This window comes from Budorcas taxicolor, chromosome 11 (assembly GCF_023091745.1).
Source record: "Budorcas taxicolor isolate Tak-1 chromosome 11, Takin1.1, whole genome shotgun sequence".
In the NCBI taxonomy this organism is placed as follows: domain Eukaryota; kingdom Metazoa; phylum Chordata; class Mammalia; order Artiodactyla; family Bovidae; genus Budorcas; species Budorcas taxicolor.
Genome location: NC_068920.1, coordinates 132,748,696 through 132,772,047, shown reverse-complemented (window position 1 = coordinate 132,772,047; position 23,352 = coordinate 132,748,696). Strand labels below are relative to the sequence as shown.

At 41.4% G+C, this 23,352-nt stretch overlaps 1 protein-coding gene across 1 annotated transcript in view; it reads right to left on the bottom strand.

The window, feature by feature from the left end:
- The window catches only part of HADHA (hydroxyacyl-CoA dehydrogenase trifunctional multienzyme complex subunit alpha), a 42,463-nt gene that overhangs the window by 5,737 nt on the left and 13,374 nt on the right, over positions 1-23,352 (bottom strand). The window contains exons 6-14 of the mRNA XM_052647755.1: positions 23,131-23,250; positions 21,686-21,788; positions 18,696-18,818; positions 18,116-18,234; positions 16,100-16,156; positions 12,097-12,206; positions 8,123-8,257; positions 5,900-6,071; positions 1,153-1,239 (exon numbers count right to left, since the gene is read on the bottom strand). Of these exons, the coding sequence (XP_052503715.1) occupies positions 1,153-1,239; positions 5,900-6,071; positions 8,123-8,257; positions 12,097-12,206; positions 16,100-16,156; positions 18,116-18,234; positions 18,696-18,818; positions 21,686-21,788; positions 23,131-23,250 (1,026 nt within the window). The remainder of the gene's footprint in view (positions 1-1,152; positions 1,240-5,899; positions 6,072-8,122; positions 8,258-12,096; positions 12,207-16,099; positions 16,157-18,115; positions 18,235-18,695; positions 18,819-21,685; positions 21,789-23,130; positions 23,251-23,352) is intronic.

Genomic DNA, 23,352 nt, shown 5'->3' with positions numbered 1-23,352 from the left:
GTACTGCAGGGCCTGTGTCCTGGGCACGTCGAGATGGCTGGTCGCTCTGCTTGGCCCACCATGGCCTTACTCTTACATGGATGACACAGGCAAGCAGACGACAAAAGCTCAAGGTCTCCGGGGGGTGAGGAACGCAAAGTGTGCTGCTTGTTCCGCTCCATGGGGGAGAAGGACAGGTTAGCATCACAGACACAACATCAGGGTCTCCTCTGCTGCCTCAGTGCTGAGCAGCTGCTGCGAGTGGTTATGACGTGGCCAGATCTGCCTTGACCCTGTGTCTGGTGTCTTCCCGCAGGGCCACACTCACAGCTGCTACTTCTTCCTGCAACCTCCTCCTGCTATTACTGAGCCTGCCTCTATCAGGCCCACATGGCCTCTAATCTGCTGCATGCTGGGAAATAAGATGACCCTGTGTCAGCAAGCTATTAGAACAGCAATCAATAGACTTTCAGATTTTGAGCACATGGACTTTGTATTAACAGTTATGGCTGTTTAAAGGCCTTTTATATTTCCTGCTGACTTCTGGCTGGTTCTGGTTAGCTGAAGCTAACTGCTATCCTCCAGAGAGGTGAACTGTTTTTTTCTCCTTGAATGACTGCACTTGATTTCTCTGGTAGAGAGCAGAAGCTCAAAGAGAAATTTTCAGGTACTGTTTCAAACATTCACAGTGAAGTGCTTCTACACCTACCCCTCTCCTGTCCTGGGGAGAAGCTCTAAGCAAACCTATGTGTGGACACACCCCACTGCACCCCGAGATCTTCCATTTCTGGGTCCCCAGTGGGAACCAAACCCATTCCAGACAGTCACCAGAAAGTGCTCTGTAACTCAAGTGTTATTTTTGGAGCATCTCTTGTTTTAGAGCCTGGCTTTCAATACCCAACTGTAAAAAAAGGTAGCTTTTATAGTCTAAGCCTGAATAATAATTCCCATTAAGAATGCAAATCATCTATAAGGTATATTTTAGTTGTACTTTACTTGTTTCTTCATCTCACACTGGTCATGTTACTAGCTTTTCTGTGACCAGTTTCTGGGACTACATCATCACCCTCACCCACTTTATAATCCATACCTCTCCCTTCTCATGTTCTAAGCCTTCATCAGTGAGCCTGAAGCAGCAAAACATTTCAGAATTTTCCTCTGCTCAGAATTTACCTTCTCAGGTCTTTTACTGACAGTAGCAATCTCACCGATTGGAAGAGCAGATGTGTTGCTGGCAAAGACACAGTGATCTGGAATCACCTGCAGGAGAAGAGCATTTAAGAATGTGTCAGGTAGGCCCAGGAGGTGACGACAGCCGAAAGCAAAGTCAATGAGCGACACCTGGGTTTCTGCCATCCTCATCATTGTAAGAATAAACCATAACGTGCATGCCTACTTCATGTTACACATGTGATACGCAGAAATGGCACACCACTATAATTATATCTACAGTACAAGAATACTATTAACTTAGCTTTACTGAACCGGAGAATAGTTTCTAATGTAGACTGTCTCAGCATTCTGCCCACAATCTTGACTTATTCACACTTTTATTCAGATGGTTGGATGAAAAACATGGAAGGCACACCTGTCAAACTTGTGCAAATCTGGGCAGGCAGAATCCTAACATCAGAGCTGAGACTCAAAGTTCAAGATACATTTGATACACTGAAACAATGGGTATAAAAAAGACCAATTATAATGAGGATAAAGATAAAGGACTGTATTAGGATTTTATGAAAATGAAGAAAGAGGAAAAAAAGTAGGCATCTAATGGGCAAAACCTGGCCTGGCAGTAAACTTGTGTGTAGAGCCCATGATCTTATTTATTTTTTATTATTTTTATTTGGTTGCACTGGGTCTTAGTTGCGGAATGTGGGATCTAGTTCCCTGACCAGGGACTGAACCTGGGCCGCCTGCATTAGGAGTGTGGAGTCTTAGCCGCTGGACCACTGGGGAGGTTCCCCATGATCTAATTTAATCAAAAAAATAATGTAAATCAAAAGTAGAGCCCGATGGGCAGAAAGCTAACATAGGCTCAAGCTGTGTCATTAGTGGTATAGTGTCTAATGTTGATGGTGAAATTCTCTATGAAGAGCAAACCAATGTCCCCAAAGATGGCTGGCAACAATATGTTCCTCCTGGTACACGTGTGTCTCTGTGCATCCAGAGGGGGAGTCTCCTTCCCCTCCCCTGATACCTGGCCTGGCCTGTGATGCGCTTTTACCAATGGAAAGCAGCAGAAGTGACTCTGCCAGTTGCAGGGCTCGCCTAGTGAAGCCCAGTGGCTTTTGCTCTGCTCTCTTGGATGCCGGCAGCCATGCTGCAGAGAAGTTCTGGTTCAGCCACTAAGTGAGGACAGGCCATGGGGAGAGAGAGGGGCCCCAATAAGCTTTCTGCTGAATGCAGTCTCACGAGTGTCCCCACTGGGAAGCCACCTGGAGTTAAGGGCCAGCTGCCTCTTGGAGCCCTGCCCTAACTGCAGAACTGTGAAAAGGTCACGGTGATTTGTGCGGGTCTGTGGTGGTTTCTCACATGCCAAGAGAACGCTGAGACATGATGAAGACAACAGAAGAAATGACTGAGACAGTGAGGGGTCTGGAGATATGGATTATGAAGATATCAAAGGAGGGAGTTTCTTTAGCTCTGTCGAGAGGAAAGAAATGAAATTTTGAATCCCTGAAGAACACTTGGTGGACTCAGCTTTACCGTTTGCCTGTAAAGAAAACAGAGCCCAGGATCTGAGGCTCTCCTAAAGGTCTTGCACCTGAAATTCTTTGATGTTCTAAAGATAGCTCTGTTCTGGACCTTGCTCTTTTCTACTCTTTCTGAAGAACTTCTTTGAATATCTCCTACCTTAGATGATTTCACTAGCTTCACTAAAGAGGTAAAGGCCACTGATTTATTACATAAATATCCACAACATACATGACATCTTGGACTTTACGTTTGGCAATCATCTTCCTACTCTTTTCTTACTATCGGCTAAAAGTTCATGACTCCCTGAACACCCTCCCTGAAGGGAGCCAGCGTGAGGAACCCCACCCGTGGCAAAGGTCATGAGGAAGGAGGCTCAGTATATGCAAAGGCAGGATCGAGCCTCAGGGGTCCCCCTGGAAATTTTCGAGCATCTACCCCCAAAACCAGAGTCTGCCTGCTTTACTGTGTTATGCTTTCCACCTACTCTTCTGACATTAACAGGGGGCTGTCCCCCCACCACCTTTTTCTGGAAAAAGTTAATTTAGAGCTTTTATATAAGTCTCCTGGGCATAATAAGAGTGTTTCAATCCAAAACCCCCTCTGATGGCTTTCTAGCCTGCCTGCCGGACTCTTACAGCTGTGCATATGATTGTTTGCGGCCTCCCAACCATGAGAGGCACAGGAAGCTTAAAACATCCTAGGAATGAAGGGGCTTCCGAGGAGTCAAAATCATTAGAATAGGACTGATTAAGGGTTTCATTTGTTGAGCCAATACTTGCTGCCAAATTTTCATATCTTTTATTTGTAGATATAGTTGGCATGTAGAAAAAACAGGTAGTAGACCTGGTATTAGCAACACTAGATCTTTGAGTTAAGTACTTTCTTTGTTATAACCCACTGCACCTTTGTTCTACAGGAATGTAAGTTTATTTAGTACTTTGAGGGTGATGCAGATTAAAGAAAAAACACTTCTAGGGAAAAAGAGTTTTCTGGTTGACAGACTTTTACCTAGGAAAAGAGCCATAAAAATGTTAACAGGCCTCCTTGGGGCTTCCCCGGTGGCTGAGAGGTTAAAGCGTCTGCCTGGAATGCGGGAGACCGGGATTTGATCCCTGGGTTGGGAAGATCCCCTGGAGAAGGAAATGGCAACCCACTCTAGTACTCTTGCCTGGAGAATCCCATGGAGGGAGGAGCCTGGTAGGCTACTAGTCCATGGGGTCACAAAGAGCTGGACACGACTGGGCGACTTCACTTTCACTTGGCCAGAAGATGATGTAAAACCACCTGGGACCTTTTGTATATGGGAAGGTATGCAAAAAGGAAGCCTGGTCTCAATAAGGGTTAGGACTGCTGCCCCTGCATAACTCTGCATGTTCCATTATTTCTTTATGTACAACTTGGGGTATATAAGCTGCTTTTGAAAATAAAGTTGTGGGTCTGGCACCGATGCTTGGCTCCCCCATGTCGTTCTTTTCTCCCTTTTCTGGCTAAATTCCCATCTGGAGCGTGGAGGCTCACTGTGTCTACTTGTTTGCCCTGGCTTCTAAGACCCACGAGAGAAAGAGCCCAAGGCGGGGCACCCTCTGCTATTCAAGCGGGCGCCGGTGGCCTACGTAGACAGTGCAAGTTCCTTGTCTTGGAACTTTATTGGTTTTCCACGTAAACCAAGTTATTCAGCCTCTTTTCTCTACTTATTTTCCTACTACACTATTTCTTTCTAATCTCCCTCCATATCTTTAATTAAGCAATTAATTCCTCAGACGCCAATGCCATCTCCACTTCAAATTCCCTGGATTCACTGGGGCTGGACCCCGGCACCTCCCTTTCTTATCTCTGTCTGCTGCCTTTTCCCTGGTGCCTTCCCTCTGTGGCCTGCATGGACACAGGAAACCCCTTCGCTTTTCTCTCTCTTTCCTTTCTCTTCTCCCTTAAGCTTTACACTCTGGCTTGAAGTACTGTATTGATTTGTTTACAGCCTGTACGTCTCCTGATCTTATCCCTCTTTCTTCTTTTCCATGATCACTGGCTTCCCAACTGCTAAACCTAACAAACTTCTCTACACACAGATCCTCCCAAGCCCTGATTTTCTGGAAGCAAACACCATCATCCCATCAGGTGGCAAATGCTCTTTCAGTGGTGAATGGCTGTGTCTACTTTTGCTGCCCCTTGGCCTTCCCTCCAGTGCCTGCTGGGGTGCCCCCCAAAGCCCCAGAAACACTGGGTATACATCTCCGGGGCAGGGCCACCTCAGGACAGAGGGGACTCACACCGACCCTGCTCTTCTGAATATTCTCCTGCAGCTGAATCTCCATTGCTCTCTGTCTAAAGAGAAGACTTTGGAATGTGTGTTTCACAAGTGGAATCGGTCCCAGCAGGAGCTGCTGCTCTTTGGTTTCTAAACCCGCGGTCTTGAGTAAAGCGGACACTGTCCTCCAGTGGCAGGAGTCCTAGGAGCACAGCCCACTACTTGAGACACCTGGCATGTTGCCAAGTCAGTGCCACTTTATGTACACCGTTTACGGACCTCCACTCTGTTTACTTCACTGTAGGCTAGTCCAGGCCCTGGTTCCACCTCTCGCCTGGAGTACTGCCACATCTCTCCTCTTCCTTCACACCACCCAGTTTAAGTACTTGTTTTGTTCATGTCATCCCATCTCAAGAGCTGACTGTGCGCAGCATGTGGACTCGAGACCACTAAATGAGCATCTGAATCCTGCCTGGAGAGTGTTTCTTCCCTATTTCCTCTGCTGCCTAGACCTGAATTAGTTGAGCTATAGCTTGCCGCCAACCTGAAATGCGAAGACGTCGGGCTACAGTCCATGAGGTTATCTGTGTATGTCTGGGTGACTGAACTCCCACGTCAGCCTAATGAACTCTGTGCTTCAGTTAATAAGATACTTGTGCGTCTTCTCTGAGGACTTTGATTTGATCTTTACACACAGTGTGCACAGGTTCATGTAAAAACTTATGTCTGGGGGGACACAACTTTGAGGGGCACCTCAAAACTGCTGTGGAGCCTGCTGTATTCCCTTTTGCCTGACAAAGAAAATAAAGCTACTTTACCTTCTCCCATCCACCCCCTGCAAAGAAACAAACAAAACCCCTTATGTTTGGGCCCTAAGAACAGAACCACGAGTTTCCTGTCGTTCTTTTAAAGAACCCCGTGTCCGTGTTTTCCACTCACTGCACGAGGAGTCAGCACCACAGGCCCCGTACTCACCGCTTCTGTCTCCTTCAGCACTCTGTGCTTAAGGCTGAGGTCCTCAAAAACGGCTTCAATCACCATGTCGGCCTTTTCAAAACCCCGGTAATCAAGCTGCCCGATCAAGTTGCTGAACATGGCATCCCTTTCAAATGATGTTAGTGTTTTCTTCTTCACTTTATCATTCAGTCTGGAAACAAAACAAAACACATCTCTAGTCGGAGTGGGAGAACAGGAAACTAATATTTACTGAGTGTCCTTGGGCCAGAAAGTGTACCGTGTATTTTCTACCAATTCAGCGAGGTTAGCTATGCCCCTCCCACTTTGAGGGGGCTGAGCTGCTCAAAGAAGCTCAGATGGACTTGTTAAGGGAGGGTACTAAGATTCAGACAGGCTGACTCTCACATCCAGTCTTCCTACTACAAGATGCCTCTAATGCCCAGCCTGCATAAAACAGCTAAATCTGCCAAGAGGAGTAAACATGAACACCAGAATGGCAAACAAAAAAGCAGCTTGAGTCATTCTCTACCTATGACAGGGGAGACAGCCAACACGGGTCCGAGACCACATGAGTTTATACTTGCTTCCATATCATTTTGTTATTCTGTAACTGTGATCTACTGGAGGACAGAGACCCTGCATTATGTCTTATATTCTTAATCCATTTCCTGGTCAGTACCTAGTAGCACAGTATATTGATTACATAAAACATTAACTCAACATTTCTTCTTCCCTAGAGAGCTAAATAAGATTCCTGCTACTCAGACACTGAACTGATTGTTTTTATTGCCAAGGAAAACAGGCTCTCTTAGGTTTCACTCTGACCACACTTTCAGAATAAATGACCTAGAGTTTTCCTCTGAATTAAGAATGAAGCTGCAATACATTCATTAGTTTCCTTAACCAAAAGAAAAAGCCATGTGGTAAGTTCAAAGTAGTAGTCAAAGTCTTAAAGTATGGATTCAAATATCCTGGTTTCTGGCAGCTATGTTGGCAGTCAACAAATAAGATGCCTCTGAATGTTCAAAGCATTATTAATTGCTCTAATTCTGATGCCTAATGGAACTATTCCTAAGGGAGGACTGGAGATGTGTATGTCCCGAGTCAATAGTGCAGTGAGGGGCACTCACCAGAGCCTGATGTTTCTAAGGCCAAAAGGGAAACCCAGGACAGCTGGATCCAAAAGAGATCGAGGAGAAAAGGTACTCTAGAGCAGCAATTTCTCATTTGGGTGACAGAATGAAACGCTGTTTGGGAACACTTGCATGCTGGCCTCAGGGCAATGGTTACCAAGCATGTGCCATTTTGGGGCTCTGAATCTCTTTTACTACGGCACCTTGCTATCTTGACATTAAGATAGTGGCTATCTGCCAACATGGTTAAACCTGCGAGGTGGTGCATGGTATTATGGCAGCAATATATGAGCCTCTCTGCAGAAAAGGGGTAAAAACATGTGTAAGCTACATAATTCATTTAAGAAACAAAAAGCTCACTCAGCTAAAAGTCACATGTAAGACAGTCAAAGTGCAGCCAGCCTCAGACAGTCCATTACACTGCAGCAGAGAAATGAGCTGAAACCGATTCCCAGTTTTGCCAAGTTTGCTGTTCCACTTTCCCCTCTGCATTATGGGGCTGGGGGTGGGGTATGAGAAGGGGGAGGGGCAAGAGGGAGAATAATATTCCCCTTTTATTAATTCAGAGGGAGGATGGAGACACAGTCCATAAGATCCAGACACTATGGAGCCAAATCCGTTAACTGCTTCTCCATGGTCACGCCAGGAGAAATACGAGGCTCACGAGTGCAGATCCCAGCCCTATCTTCAGGATGCAATTACACGTTTCCTCATATCCCAAATCTCAGTTCTCTCCATAGACACACACAGTCATGCTGTTTCAGTATTCTAAAACAATACAGCAATTAAAATTCACATATAGGGCAACTTCTAGTTTGATACCAAAGCATAACGTACATGATATTTAAAAACATCAATACATAAGGTTTTCTCTTCTGCACTCAAAGACTATAGACCCCAATGATATTAATGATTTATAATAACATTGTCTGCAACAGCAAAAATTAAAAAAAAAGTGAAAGAAGGAATTAGCGTTTCTCAAAATCAAAGAAATAAGACTTAAATATGGAGTATCCAGTACAGATCATGTTCAGGAAAAAGGAAACTGTGATGGTGAAAATCAAAACACATTCTACTCTCCCAGCAAAGGCAGAGAGAGCAGGCTCACCCTTTGAACACCTGCTGCTGTCCTCGACCCAGCGCGGGCAGTGTAGTGTCCTTAAGTATGGTCTGTAGGCCCTTATCCACGGAGACTTGAGCAATGCCGGCTCCCATCAGCCCTGCACCAAGAACGGCAAGCTGCCTGAAAGGAAAGGATGAAATGACTTTTGATAAACGCTCTTAATTCAGTAAAAAGTGGGATTGGCCAGGTTATCACCCAATAAACCAACTAAAGCAGGGACAACAATAAAGTATTTAAAACCATTTGTATCTACAAAGACACCTTTCATAAATGACAGATTTTGAAAGTTAAATGCAAAAATCCAGTAGGTCTAAAAGAACTGGTTTACCTAAAAAGAATTATACTGATTTTCAATCATTCCCGAGATGACTGAAAACAAAACAAAACAACCCAGATTATGCTTAAATTCATGAGTACTTTTCTTCAAACAAAGGCTAACTTGCAGTGATGGGCACAAAGACTAATTCTCTTTTCAACTACTTCCTTGTTAGTGATTTTGTCATTTTCCAATCATCTTTCATTTCTCCTGAAATCTGTGCCTTTATCATGCTTTACTTGGATTGGTTCAAAAGCCTTCCCTCAAACACCTCCACACATGTGTCTGCCTTTTCCAGCCCTGAATTCCTCTTCAACTTATCAGAACCATTTGGCTTATACCACAGTATTCTGGAATGGCTTTCATGTACATTATTTTTGTCTCCTCAACTAAATTCTAAGCTTTCTGAGGGACAGAGTTCATTTCTGATGACTCTTTAGTTTTCCATAGTTCTGAAACAATATGCCATTTTCCCATTAGTAACTAAAAAAATTTTCAGAACCACTTCCTTCATAAAAGAAGCCCAAGTTTACAGCACTGCAGATCTAAATTAGAGCTGCCTCATTCCTAACAATTCTGATATTCAAAAATCTTATTCAAGACCTGAAAAAAAAACCTAATTTCAACTCCAGGGAGCATCTTTCAAATGCAGTTTTGTGATAATACACATATTTTACATGGTGAGTGTTAAGTAACTGGAGAACATGAGAAAAATAGAGTAGAAAAATATAAAGAATAGGAGTTGAAAAACTTGTTCATATATTTACTGCATTGAAATTAAAAAATTTTCTTGAGAAATGACCCCACAAAAATTAAGACAACCACAGAAGAGGAAGAAATTTGCAACATGCATAGCAGACAAAAGATTGCTACTAGGGAACTATAAAGAACACACGTATTGGTAACAATAACCCAATAAAATGGGCTGGGGTTTATACAAAGCAATTCATAAAAGAAGACAGATTGCCAATAAAATGCCCAATCTCCCTAATAATCTGGGAAATGCAAATTAAAACCAGACACTCTCCCCACTAGGTTGGCAAAAGTTTAAAAAGTAACTATGAAGGTGAGGATGTAAAAAAACTGGTTCTTTCATGTGTAGGTGATAGAAGTATGGTGGTGGTGGTTTAGTTGCTAAGTATACTTTGCCCTATAGAGGAGGTCAAGTGTATTAAAACCAAAAACTGTATCCTCTATGACCCAGTAATTCTACTATCTACTCCAGGGAAATGGACTTATGCATAAGATGACATGCTAGCATGAAGAGTCATGTAATGTTTACAATAATGAAAAAATTGGGAACAACTACTAGTCCATCAGTAGGTGATGAAAAGGAACAAGTTAACTGGCATGTAACGATCATACACAGTCTTTCTCCCAAGTTATACCACCGACTGAAAAGAGCAAGTTACAGGATCCATACTGATAGATCCCTTTTATATTGTTAATAAAACATTCAAATCATAAACACAAAACAGATTCATCTAGTATTTTAAAAAGTTTTTTAAAAAAGGATAGTAAGAATGCATTCTTCATATAAAAAATTATTTTTTGAAAAGAGAAAATAGGTAAGGAATTCAAATTACTCCCCGAGGCAAAGGGGAAGAGGCCTAGAGAAACAGAAGTGGAACTACAACTGACAACTAGGGAAGCAGGAAGGGGGATGCCCTGTCTTCAATTTATTAAATTTTCGGTTCAACCTAGTCTGCCTTGCATACCTTATAATTTATTCTTCATTTCTAACATGATGTTATCTTTTCCTTCAATTTATTTCCCCAAGTTAGGTCAACTCTTACATCATCCTGTTTTTCTGTCTGTTTAGTTCTGAGTTTTTAAATTTTTGATTCAAAGTAATTCTTTTTCTTATCTGCAAGTATTTACTTAAGGTCTCAGAATTCAAGTCTGAGAGCATTCTGCTACAGTTTTCTTTTGCACTGTGGAGGTTGTGGGGCAGAGTTTTCATAAGCTTAAGTATTTTGATTCTCATTTGTTTCTTCTTCCATGGGTTTCATATGCATGCTGCCTGTCTTTTCTGTGTATTGGTATAGAGTAACAGCTTCTCTGGGTGATATCATATATATTATAACAGTAAGAGTTACACGCAGACCAGAATAGGAGTTTGGAGTGGCTAACTACGTTTCTTAAAAGTAAATATTTATAATTTAAAATTTAATGGTAAATTTTTATAGGATGCGTGAAGAAGTACAGATTAAAGTGGCTAGCATCATTCCACTGCAGCATGGAAGTAACTGCTCTCAGCCACTGAATGTGAGATACTTGCCAACCTTGGTGGTTCACAGGCAGATTGATACAGATTGATAACAGATTGATACCGATCACCATCTGTGCTGGACAAGCAGTGAAGACTGTATTTCATATTCTAATTTGGAAATCAGTCCTCTTGGCAAGAATCTGTCTCACCTGGACTTCTTACTGATTTCCTCTTCTGCTTTAGATTTGAATCTCATTAAAGGTGAGAGATGGTTGTAAAGGAGAAGGAAGTAACATTAGCTGCTTTCACAAGCCCCTTTGTGTAATTCAGCTAGACAGTGTTTCTCAGTCTTGGCACTACCAGCATTTTGGACTGGTTACTTTGTTTTGTGGCTCTCCTACGTACTTACTGCAGGATGTTGAGCAACACTCCTGGCCACTGGCCACCAGATGCTAGTTCCATCCCTCCCTCCCCAGTTGTGACACCTAAAAATGTCTCCTGACACTGTCAAATGTCCCCTGGTGGCAATAGTGCCCAGGTTAAGAACCACTGAGCAAGAGGGTGAGTTTAGGGACATTATTAAACTTCAGATGCTGAAGAGCTATTGAGGCAGCATAACATTGAAAGCCTCGCTAAAGAGAATAGATAGGAAACAGGTAAGGGGACTCATATTTAGGCTACAAGCGAAACATAGTTCAAGCCTTTAGCGGCTAGAATAAGGCTTTATGGTTTTGTTTTGTTTTTTGTTGTGCTGAGGCCTGTGGAATCTTAGTTCCCCAACCAAGGACTGAACCCAGGCACCTGGCAGTGGAAGCTTGGAGTCCTAACCACTGGACCACCAGGGAATTTCTAAGGCTTTATGTTTTTTAATGAGGGAAAAGTATGAATTCCCAGAGATGGTATCTCAAGTCACAGGGATAGACAAGGTCATCAGTCAGGACATAGTGTGTGTATTTGGTTTAGGAAGGGGGAACCTAAACCAGATTTCTAGGGGACATCAGTGGTGACACAAGAATGCCTTTATAGGAGCCATTAGATAATTCCAGAGAGCTTCCCAGGTGGCTCAGTGGTAAAGAATCCACCTGCTAATGCAGAAGACATGGGTTCAACCCCTAGGTTGGGAAGATCCCCTGGAGAAAGCAATGGCAACCCACTCCAGTATTCTTGCCTAGGGAACTCCATGGACAGAAGAGCCTGGCGGGCTACAGTTCATGGCGTCACAAAAGGGTCAGACATGACTGAGGGACTAAACAACAACAGAGACGTCTGGAGCAGACTCAGCACAAGCACAACTCTGAAAGCCACGAAGTCCATGGTAGGATACGGGTCTATACCAATCAGGGCAAAAGCGGTTTAGGGCAAGACTGAGGCATGAATGAGCTTAGCATGTGCTGAAATCCACAGGGACTTCTTAGGCAGAGTTGAACTTACTTAACCTCCTTCTGCGGAGCTCCAAATTTATTCTTCTTGCATTGGGTTTGACCACGGTAAAGTCCCATCAAGGCTTTTGATTCTTTGGTCATTGCGAGCTCTCCAAATCTCTGGAAAGTAAAGAGGAAGAAGGAAAGGTAGAGCTTCCCAGTCTTAGAGACATGGATTCCTTTGGGTCAGTTCCTCTACAGAGCATGGGCAACATGTGCAAAGCCTCAGGTCCTGAGCTACAGAAGTTGGTCACTTCCTGCTGAGGGTCTTTCTCTCACTCTCCTCATCTGTACTTCTGACGATTGCTTTGTAAGGTTTTGGATATAACTGAGCTCTCAAGATTCTCTACATCAGAGGTTGTGGCAACTTTTTTCACAGAACTAGAGCGGACCAATTATCTCAACCACCACTCTCATTTTAAAGACTGGGAAGATGAGGCTCAGAGAAATTAAGTGACCTTGCTCAAAGCTACCCTGCCTCAAAGTGGCAGAAAGCGAACTTGAATCCAGGCATTATGACTCCCAACTTCAGTTCTCTTTCCAAGGTAGTAGGCTGCCCCATGTGATATCTACCACTTTAAATGTATCTTAACATTTACAGAGAACAAGTTTCAAGTTAGTGGATAAGAGCATGAGATTTAGAATCTGTATTTGAAAGAACTGGGTTTAAAGCCTGGCCCTGCCATTTCCCAGTTGTGAAGCTTTCTTCATCATTAAAATGGGAAAAACAATACCTATTTTACAGTATTATTGTGGGGAGTCAATGAGAGCACTCATAAAATGACTGGGTTTTAGCTATTACCATCATCAACATTACTAGAATTTACTGGTTCAATTACATGGTTAGAAATAGCATTTCAAAGAAGCAATCACTGCTAATAATGCTGTCTTCATGTCTGAATAGAACATGAAACAATGTTCTGCTAGTCTTGTAAAGTAGGTTCTATTCAGTAAGTCAGTGATTTTTCAAACTACAGGCAGAAATCCATCAGTGGACATGAATTTAGTGCATTGTAGTAAGTAAAACAGACAGAAAATACTGAGTACAGTGTACAGGCTAATTATTTTGTGAAAAATGCTTCAATCTTTGTGTACATATGTGTATGTGTTGTTGTACTTGGTGATAATGTAAAGGAATTCATCAGAGTGCACTATGGCAAGCAACCCAGGATAAAGAATGTTTTCTCTGGAATTTGTCCTGAGTTCTTCAGATACCTTTTGTGTTACTGAAGAGCAATCATCCAAAGAATAGCAAGGAGTGATAAGAAAGCCCTACTCAGCAATCAATGCAAAGAAATAGAGGAAAATGATAGAATGGGAAAGACTAGAGATCTCATCAAGAAAATTAGAGATACCAGGGAACATTTCATGCAAAGATGGGCTCAAGAAAGGACAGAAATGGTATGGACCTAACAGAAGCAGAAGATATTAAGAAGAGGTGGGAAGAATACACAGAAGAACTGTATAAAAAAGATCTTCACAACCCAGATAATCACGATGGTGTGATCACACACTCACCTAGAGCCAGACATCCTGGAATGTGAAGTCAGGTGGGCCTTAGGAAAGTGAAAGTGAAGTTGCTCAGTCATGTCTGACTCTTTGTGACCCCATGGACTGTAACCTATCAGGCTCCTCAGTCCATGGAATTTTCCAGGCAAGAGTACTGGAGTGGGTTGCCATTTCCTTCTCCACAGGATCTTCCCGACCCAAGGATCAAACCTGGGTCTCCCACATTGCGGGCAGATGCTTTACCATCTGGAAAATTCTGAAGGAGATGGGAGTACCAGACCACCTGACCTTCCTCTTGAGAAACCTGTATGCAGGTCAGGAAGGAACAGTTAGAACTGGACATGAACTGTAACAGACTGGTTCCAAATAGGAAAAGGAGGACATCAAGGCTGTATGTTGTCACCCTGCTTATTTAACTTATATGCAGAATACATCATGAGAAACACTGGGCTGGAAGAAGCACAAGCTGGAATCAAGATTGCCAGAAAAAGTATCAATAACCTCAGATATGCAGATGAACCATCCTTATAGCAGAAAGTGAAGAAGAACTAAAGAGCCTCTTGATGAAAGTGAAAGAGGAGAGTGAAAAAGTTGGCTTAAAGCTCAACATTCAGAAAACGAAGATCATGGCATCCGGTCCCATCACTTCATGGCAAATAGATGGGGAAACAGTGGCAACAGTGGCTGACTTTACTTTTTTGGGCCTCAAAATCACTGCAGATGGTGACTGCAGCCATGAAATTAAAAGACGCTTACTCCTTAGAAGGAAAGTTATGACCAACCTAGACAGCATATTAAAAAGCAGAGACATTCCTTTGTCAACAAAGGTCCAAATAGTCAAGGCTATGGTTTTTCCAGTAGTCATGTATGGATGTGAGAGTTGGACTATAAAGAAAGCTGAGTGCCGAAGAATTGATGCTTTTGAACTGTGGTGTTGGAGAAGACTCTTTTTTTTTTTTTTTGAGAAGACTCTTGAGAGTCCGTTGGACTGCAAGGAGATCCAGCCAGTCCACCCTAAAGGAGATTGGTCCTGGGTGTTCATTGGAAGGACTGACGCTGAAGCTGAAACTCCAATATTTTGACCACCTAATGCAAAGAGCTGACTCATTTGAAAAGACCCTGATGCTGGGAAAGATTGAGGGCAGGAGGAGAAGGGGATGACAGAGGATGAGATGGTTGGAGGGCATCACTGACTCAATGGACATGTATTTGGGTAGATTCCGGCAGTTGGTGATCGACAGGAAGGCCTGGTGTGCTGTGGTTCATGGGGTCGCAAAGAGTCAGATATGACTGAGCGACTGAACTGAACTGAATCATCCTTCAGTGATTGCTTAAAACTTCAAAACAATCGAATCCACTAAAATCTATAATCCACCAACTTGTTAGGAAGTGGAATGGGTGAGGTTGGTTCCTGAGTCACTGTTTTCTTGTTTTAGTGGGTGCAAAAAATTTCCCTTCTAGTTTACCAAAGGGAGGCTGGGATTCAGTTTTATCTGTAGGCCTAACAAGTAAGAATCATATTTCCCTACCAGTGTATTCATTATGTCACAATGAAACCAGCCCATCTACAGAACAAAAAGTCCAAACAATTCCTTCTGAAAGGATTATAACTCTATCTCTGCTTTTCCTAGTTATACCCTCGTTATTGAGCAAAAGTGAAAAGTGAAAGTTGCTCAGTCATGTTCAACTCTTGGCAACCCCATGGACTGTATAGTCCATGGAATTCTCCAGGCCAGAATACTGGAGTGGGTAGCCTTTCCCTTATCCAAGGGTTCTTCCTAGCCCAGGGATTGAACTCAGGTCTCCCGCACTGCAGGTAGATCCTTTACGAGCTGAGCCACGAGGGAAGTAAGGGAAGCCGTTATTGAGAGCAAGTTCAAATACTGGATTGGCCAAAAAGTTTGTTGGGGTTTCTTCATCTTTTATTTGGCTTTAATTTCTTTATATATATATATATATATATATAATTTATTTTTGGCTGTGCTAGGTCTTTGTTGCAGCACATGGGCTCTCTCTAGTTGCGGTGAGTGGGGGTACTCTCTTGTTGGAGTGCTTGGGCTCCTCACTGTGGGGCTTCTCTTGTTGTGGAGCACAGGCTCTAGGGTGCGTGGGTTTCAGCAGTTGCGGCTCATGGGTTCTACAGTGCGTGGGCTCAGCTGCCCCACGGCTTGTGGAATCCTTCTGTCTAGGGACTGAACTTGTGTCCTCTGCATCAGCAGGTGGACTCCTAACCACTGGACCATCAGGGAAACCCTTCCATAACATCTTAACAGAAAAACTGAAATGACTTTTTTGTCCATCCCAACATCTAGGGACTACTATGGTTTTCTCAGCATCTACTGGCTCAGTGAGATTAATGTTTTCTACTGGCTCAACCACCAGAAGAAAACATTTTTTTTTTACTAGACTTTGAATAGTTTTTCTTTTTTCAGTTTTACACACAGCATTTCAGATCTTGGCTTTCCTGTCTCCAATAATAAAACACTGAAAGGAAATAATTTTACCTGAGATTCAGAGAGATAGCCAGCATTACTCCCTTGCTCGATTCCAGTCTTCACTACCTAAAAAACATAGACAGCACTTGTTCCTTGTTGGAATGGACTGTCGAGATGTACAGTAATGCTGAAAAAAGATTGCTAGTGTTGTTAGTCTTCAAAAAGTAAGTCAGAAGTCTAAACTGAACTGAGAAAGAGAAGAGGACTGAGTGCCTTATTACTTAAGACAGTTAATTCTTCATCTCTGAGGCTACTGCTAAACCTAGCATAAAATGGGAGGAAATAAAATAGAAGGAAAGAGAATTAAAGTCAGAACATGAAAAGCATACGGAGGTTCCACAGCTCAAATCCTACCTCATCCTTTGAATCCTGTTACTTTGGCAGAGAAAGAGTTGTTGTCACCCCTTTCTGAGTTCAACAATAAGTTTACTGTTTCCTCTTCACTCCCTTCCCTCCTCCTCAAATTATTTGTCCAGCTCCTCTCCTGTTTTTCAAATAAGAGCAGGTCCCCTAAGTTCCACTTTCAGCTCTTTCTCCCTCTATTCATCCGTCCTCAGTAACATCATTTAGTCTACCACGTTAATCATGATCTCCGTGAAATCCAACTTAACATTTGGGGCTAAGTACTATCCTAAGCACAAAGGCAAGTATAAAAGAAATAACTGTGTACTCAATCACCATAATTTATTGACGATTAAAAAAATAATAAGTAAATCTATATCCTGAACTGACTTCTCTGTCTTAACTTCCTGAAATATCTAACCCCAACACTTCTAAAACTGAACTCTTCTCTTGGGCAAGTCTCTTACTACCCCCGTATTTTCGCTTTTACTATTCTATCTCAGGATCTTATTCAGACTTCAAGTCTGAATTACCAGCGTAGTTTCCTAGTTCATTGTTCTTCTTTGTCTATTTCTAATTCATTTTTACTCACCACCAGGAAGATGGTTCTCTATGACCTATATAGGACAAAGGTCAAATTTCTTACTTAATCATTATCTTCTAAAATATAGCTTCAGTCTGCCTGCCTGAAGACATTTCATAATCCTTCCACAAAAACTGATCTCATTCAATGTTTCTTAAAGAGCCTCATGCTTTCCAACTTCTGTAACTTTATTCAAAATGCCCATCCCTACCTGGCACTATTTTCTTTTCATCTACTCTCTGCCTGTTTTTCAGGGCTCAAGTCAAATTCCATGAGGCTCTACCTAATTCTCTGGCTCATAGGGATTGTTCCCTTCTCAGTGAATTTAGCAATTTTCCTCTATCCTGATTATCTGGCATTAACCCCCTGCAGCTGCATACCACCCTTCATCCTGACATCTGCCTTACCACATATATGTGTTCAATCTCCCCAACCCAGACTATCAGGTGAATGAGGGTAGGGGACCATGTTTCATAACTAATGTATTTTGGTATCTTTGGCTCAAAATATATTTGCTGACCAATTCAGTCTCCAATTCTGAAGTCTTTGAACATATGCTCTTTAAAGCTTAGACTTTTCAGATTGAAGATTTTATAAGTTTTAAAGTCTACCTTTAGACAGAAGTTTCTTCAACTCTGTGATGATTTTAAGTATCCTCTCTTATCTTTTCCAGAACTTCTCTATATCATTACATCTTTTTCATAATTGTGGCATTGGAGAGTCGATGAGATATTTTAGGTAATGACCATAGTTTTGACTAAGGACAAAATACAGCCATTAATTTTCGACTACCTCTTAATTAATGCCTGATATTTTACTGGCCTTATTATACTGATAAGACATAGGTTCCTTTCCTGGTTTATAACTGGTCGTTTTAAGCTCATCAACTAAAAAGTATGCTGGCACTAATTTCCCCCAAATATCCATTTCTGTAAATCCTCATAGCTTGCTATGCTCATGTGTTATTTTAGTTAAGTATTTTGATAGCAGCATGAAGAACTTTAGTGCTGGCATGCATGGTGCAGAATGGCAATAAAGAGTACTGCTCTAGACAGAGGGAAGAAACATGAAAGATGTTGGAGGACGGGGTAAAGACTCACATCAATTATTTTCAGGGGTGCAGGATAAAGGCCTTTGGTCTGCTTTCGTACTTTTTCTTCCACCTTTTTGTAAATCTGTTGCCTGACAAATGGAATACTCAAGGCGTATGACGTCATTTCTGTAAGGTAAAATGCTATTAGCTTCTTACTGGTAATAGCTTAGCCTCCTTTATTAGTTTGTTCTGTAAACTCCACAAAAATGCAGTGATTCTAGCTCTCTGAAAGAACTGCTCTTTACTTTGATATACACAATCTAAATTGCAACCTAAGCACTTCTTTAAACTTAAGTTGATAAGTATTAAAGCTGAGTGTTGGGTACATGGTATTTATTACACAATTATATTATTCCATTTTGGTATTACTCTAAATTTTCCAAAATAAAAAGTTTTTTCTGAAAATGTCTTTAATCAATGGAAGGTCCAGGACTAGAGCTTTGAGCAGAGTTACTGTACCCTCTAAGGCTGAGTTTATACTTAAGAGTAAACAATGCACTTATCTTTTCCTTATTCAAATTTATAGCAAGTCAAATTAAATTCCCTGGAAAGAAGCTGTGACTTTGTTCTTTAAAAATGACACTCACTTTCCACCAATCCCTTGTCTCTCTTTGGAGTGATCTTTTTATCAGCTAGTCCTTTGGCAAAAGTAATTGCAACTTCTTCTAGGTATTCAATTGTCCGTTCCTCTGGAGGTTTTACTCCTGGTCCTGTAAAGATGAACACAACAGACTGGAATGTCAGTCAGGCTTGGCTTAGTCCCAGGTGGGCAAAACCCCAGGAAAACCAAAGCCAAAGACTCACACCCATTTTCAGTGTAGTTTTCTAAGTCAAACTAGAAACTGGTGGGTGGCAGTATGGACTCAAAAAGAGAAGTCACACTGAGCAAAGGTGCAACAACCTACTCCAGGGAGAAAACAAATCTTAAGCCCTATAAATCTGGCTTCCACTTCTGAGTAGGAGGTATTATGTCTCATGAGACCTGTATTCTCGCTGCAAAACTGGAAAAAAGTCAATTGCAAAATCACATTTGTAAAGATACTGGATAGCTGTGGAAGCAACAAAGGTTATATAAATAGAATTCCAGAGAGGGAAGAGCCTATCAGAGGTGAACTGCGAACATTCTCTTTTCTGCAGGCACGTGATGCTTTTGGGCATGGGCTGAGGACTGGATGTGGCTCAGGTAGAAGGATGCTACTGAGAGAATGTGAAATGATCAGAGCTTTTGGTGGTCACATACAATAGGTCAGAACTAGAAAAAATCAAACACAAAGCTAGTTTTCCCCCATGGAACATCTGTGGTGGTGCAAGAGGCTGGAAGCTAGAGTGTAATCTCTCATAGTGTCATAATGTTTAGCATAGCAGTACTTCTACAGAGAAAGGAACTTGCCAAAAACATCAACTGATTTTTCACTTGAGGCCTTTGCCTGACACCAAACTTACTGAATGGAGGAAAATAAAGAGAGAGACTCAAAAACCCCAAAGGCTGTTTTTACAGCCTTTGAAAATACACACCCACCAGGCTCTCAATCAAAAGCTTGTAAGAGCCACACTTAAAAACTCTGCCCTATTTTCAGCCTCTGTGGAGGAGACAAAAAATGAACTAAGTCACTAACTTCCGAATAACAAAAGTGCACAGGGTCCATGGAAGTCATAATGCTGGAATTATGGAAGAATACGGGAGATCAGTTGCTATAGAAAAGAAGCACTTCAGAGATCTACAGAGGGGCCCCTTGAAACTCTGGCCAAGTTATCATTCTGCACATGCATGAGAGGAAACTATCTGAGGTCAGGGAGAGAGCCATCATAAAGGCATGAAAAAAAAGTAAGAAAAAAATGACCTATAGCTAGGAGACAAACTGACTGATAGAAACAGATGCAGAAATGGAAAGACAGAATAAGCAGATACAAAGGTTAGAAAGGTTACTGTAAATTCATGCTGTATGTTCAAGAAGATAGAGGAAAACAGAAACATAATAAGGGAAAATTGAAGATTTAACAGTGAATCAAATGTTACTTCTAAATATGAGAAAAAACAATGCTGAAACAAAAAATACAGGTGATTGGATTAATAGCAAATTATACAGTGAAGAAGAAAAAATCAGGAAACTTGAATATATGGCAAAGAAATATAAACAGACTGAAAAAGAAAAACAAAGCTTCTGACATATGTGAGGTTGAGGTCTCAGTAAAACGATAGGGAAGTGAGGAGACAAAAGATCTGTACTTTAAAAACTATAAGATGCTAATGAAAGAAACTGAAGATGACGCAAACTGATGGGAAGATATCTTGGATTGGATGAATCAGTATTGTCAAAAAGACTATACTACCCAAGGCAATCTACAGATTCAATGCAATCCCTATCAAATTACCAATGGCTTTTTTCAGAGAACTAGAAGAAAGAAATCTTAAAATTTGCATGGGGACACAAAAGACCCCAATAGTCAAAGCAATCTTGAGAAAGAAAAACAGAGCTAGAGGAATCAGGCCCCTGACTTCAGACTATACTACAAACTACAGTCATCAAAAACAGAAATATAGATCAATGGAACAGGACAGAGGGCCCAGAAGTAAACCTGCACACTTATGGTCAAGAAATCTATGACAAAGAAGGCAAATCTACAATGGAGGAAAGAGAAAGAGAGCCTCTCCAATAGGTGGTGCTGGAAAAACTGGAGAGTTACATGTAAAAGTATGAAATTAGAATATTTTCTAATACCATACACAAAAATAAACTCAAAATGGATTAAAGACCTAAATAGAAGGCCAGGAACTATAAGACTCTTAGAGAAAAACAGAACTCTCTGACATAAATTGCAGGAAGATCCTCTTTGACTCACCTCCTCGAGTAATGGAAATAAAAAACAAAAGCAAATGAATGGGATCTAATAAAACTTAAAAGCTTTTGCACAGTGAAGGAAATGATTAATATAAACAAGATGAAATGACAACCTTCAGAATGGGAGAAAATAACTGAATACAAAGCAACTGACAAGGAATTAATCTCTAAAATGTACAAGCAGCACATGTAGGGGCTTCCCTGATAGCTCAGTGAAGAATCTGCCTGTAAAAAAGGAGACCCTGGTTTGATTCCTAGGTCAGGGAGATCCACTGGAGAAGGGATAGGCTACCCACTCCAGTATTCCTGGGCTTCCCTGGTGGCTCAACTGGTAAAGAATCCACCTGCAATGTGGGAGATCTGGGTTCAATCCCTGGGTTGGGAGGATCCTCTGGAGAAAGGATCCCACTCCAGTATTCTGGCCTGGAGAATTCCATGAGGTTGTAAAGAGTTGGACATGACTGAGCGGCTTTCACTTTCACCTTCATGCAACTCAATATCAGAAAAGTAAACAACCCAGTCAAAAAGTCGGTGGATGATCTAAATAAGCATTTCTCCAAAGAAGACATACAGCAGATGGCCAATACACACAGGAAAAGAGGCTCAATATTGTTCATCAGTAGAGAAATGCAATGAGTTGCATTTCTTAAGTATATGAATTTCACTTTAACCAATATTCACTTTTAAGAAAATATATAACTTCATCAGGCTCAATTCTGAGTCATGTTAACACTTACCCAGTGGTTCCACCAGTTGGTCAACCAGTCCCATTTTCTTTGCTCTGTCTGCACGAATGCCTCTACCAGTCAGCATCATGTCAAAAGCAGCAGGTATACCCACCTAATAGGCAAGCAAGGATTCGAGCAGAAGGGGAAAAATATCAGAGTGACAATTACAATTTACAAATCATACAACTGAGCAAAATAATTATTAAAATAAGAAAAGTCAAACCAGATTTTCATACTATATATATCAAATAATGAAATTTTATACACTGATACACATTCAGGTGACTTTTAGTTTTAGAAACCTCCACTTGAAAGTGAAAATGTCTATATATCTTGTTTTAATTCAGTATGTAGGATTTGTGTCTTATGGATTGATAAAGTGGAGAAAAAAATTCATGATTTCTAAAATTGTACAATTATGTCATTTTGAGTTTCTTCTCTACCATTTGCATAATATTTAAAATTCCTACACTGGAATTAGTAGAGACTTGGAGAAACTTCATCGTTTTCAAAATGTCTTTAGAAAGGATCTCAGACTTGGGATTTCCCTGGTGGTCCAGTGGTTAAGACTCTGTACTCTCAACCTATGCAGGGAGCCCAGGTTCGATCCCTGGTAGGGGATGGAAATGATCCCTGCTTCCAACAATAACAAAAGAAACTCAGCTATATTTTTTACACATATATAGGCATATTCATTCTTTCAATAAATCCTCTTGACAATTTCTATGAAGAAATACACACTATTTAATATCAGAATGAATACCATAAGCTTTCCCATTTTTCTGTGTCCAACTCATATCAACTTCTCTCCAAAGAGCATTTCTGTGGAGTGAGTGCTGTTTTCCTGAAGAATCTATAGTGTCAGAGGCTATGAGGTTCAGGCGGTCCTCATGTTTGACGTTAAGATTGCTCTGCAGCCTCCAGGTCTCACTGTCCTTCCCCTTCTTAATAATTCAAAAGCCGGATGGGCCCCTTTTGGTTTTATAGAATACAATGAGATCGTCCAGGGACTTCCCTGGCGGTCCAGTGTTAAGACTCTGCACTTCCACTGTCGAGGGTTTGATCCTTGGTCAGGGAACTAAAATTCCACATGCTGTGCAGCCAAAAAAAAAAAAAAGGTCTCTTACAGTTATCATGAGATAAGATCCAAGGATCTGAAAAGCTGATAAGATCTTACTGTGCAGAGAAGGAACAAATTAAACTGTAAGTTTCAGAAAGCAAGACATGTATGTTATTTATCTCTTCCCTTCTTTAGGGACTAACAAAGGCCCATGATCAATCATCTTGATTAAGGAATAAAAAAAATAAAGACATTAATCTCATATATTCATATTTTATTTGGTTTCTAAATTTTACCATGAATACACATACAATACCTTCTGTACAAGAGGAAATAGATCAAATGGATATATAGGACTGAGGATCTCAAGTTCACACTGAGATCTTAAACTCACCATCTTGGGCAGCCTTTGTGTGGCTCCTGCTCCTGGTAAGATTCCCAGCAAGACCTCAGGGGAACCCAATACTGTTTTCTTATCTTTTGTTGCTATTCTGTATTGGCATGAAATGGCAAGCTTCAAACAAATGAAGGAAAATTAGAATGTTAAAAAATGTAGTTTTATAGCATCTTAGGATATGTGAGGGTCTAAAAATTACTTATTAAGCAGGAATGTGCC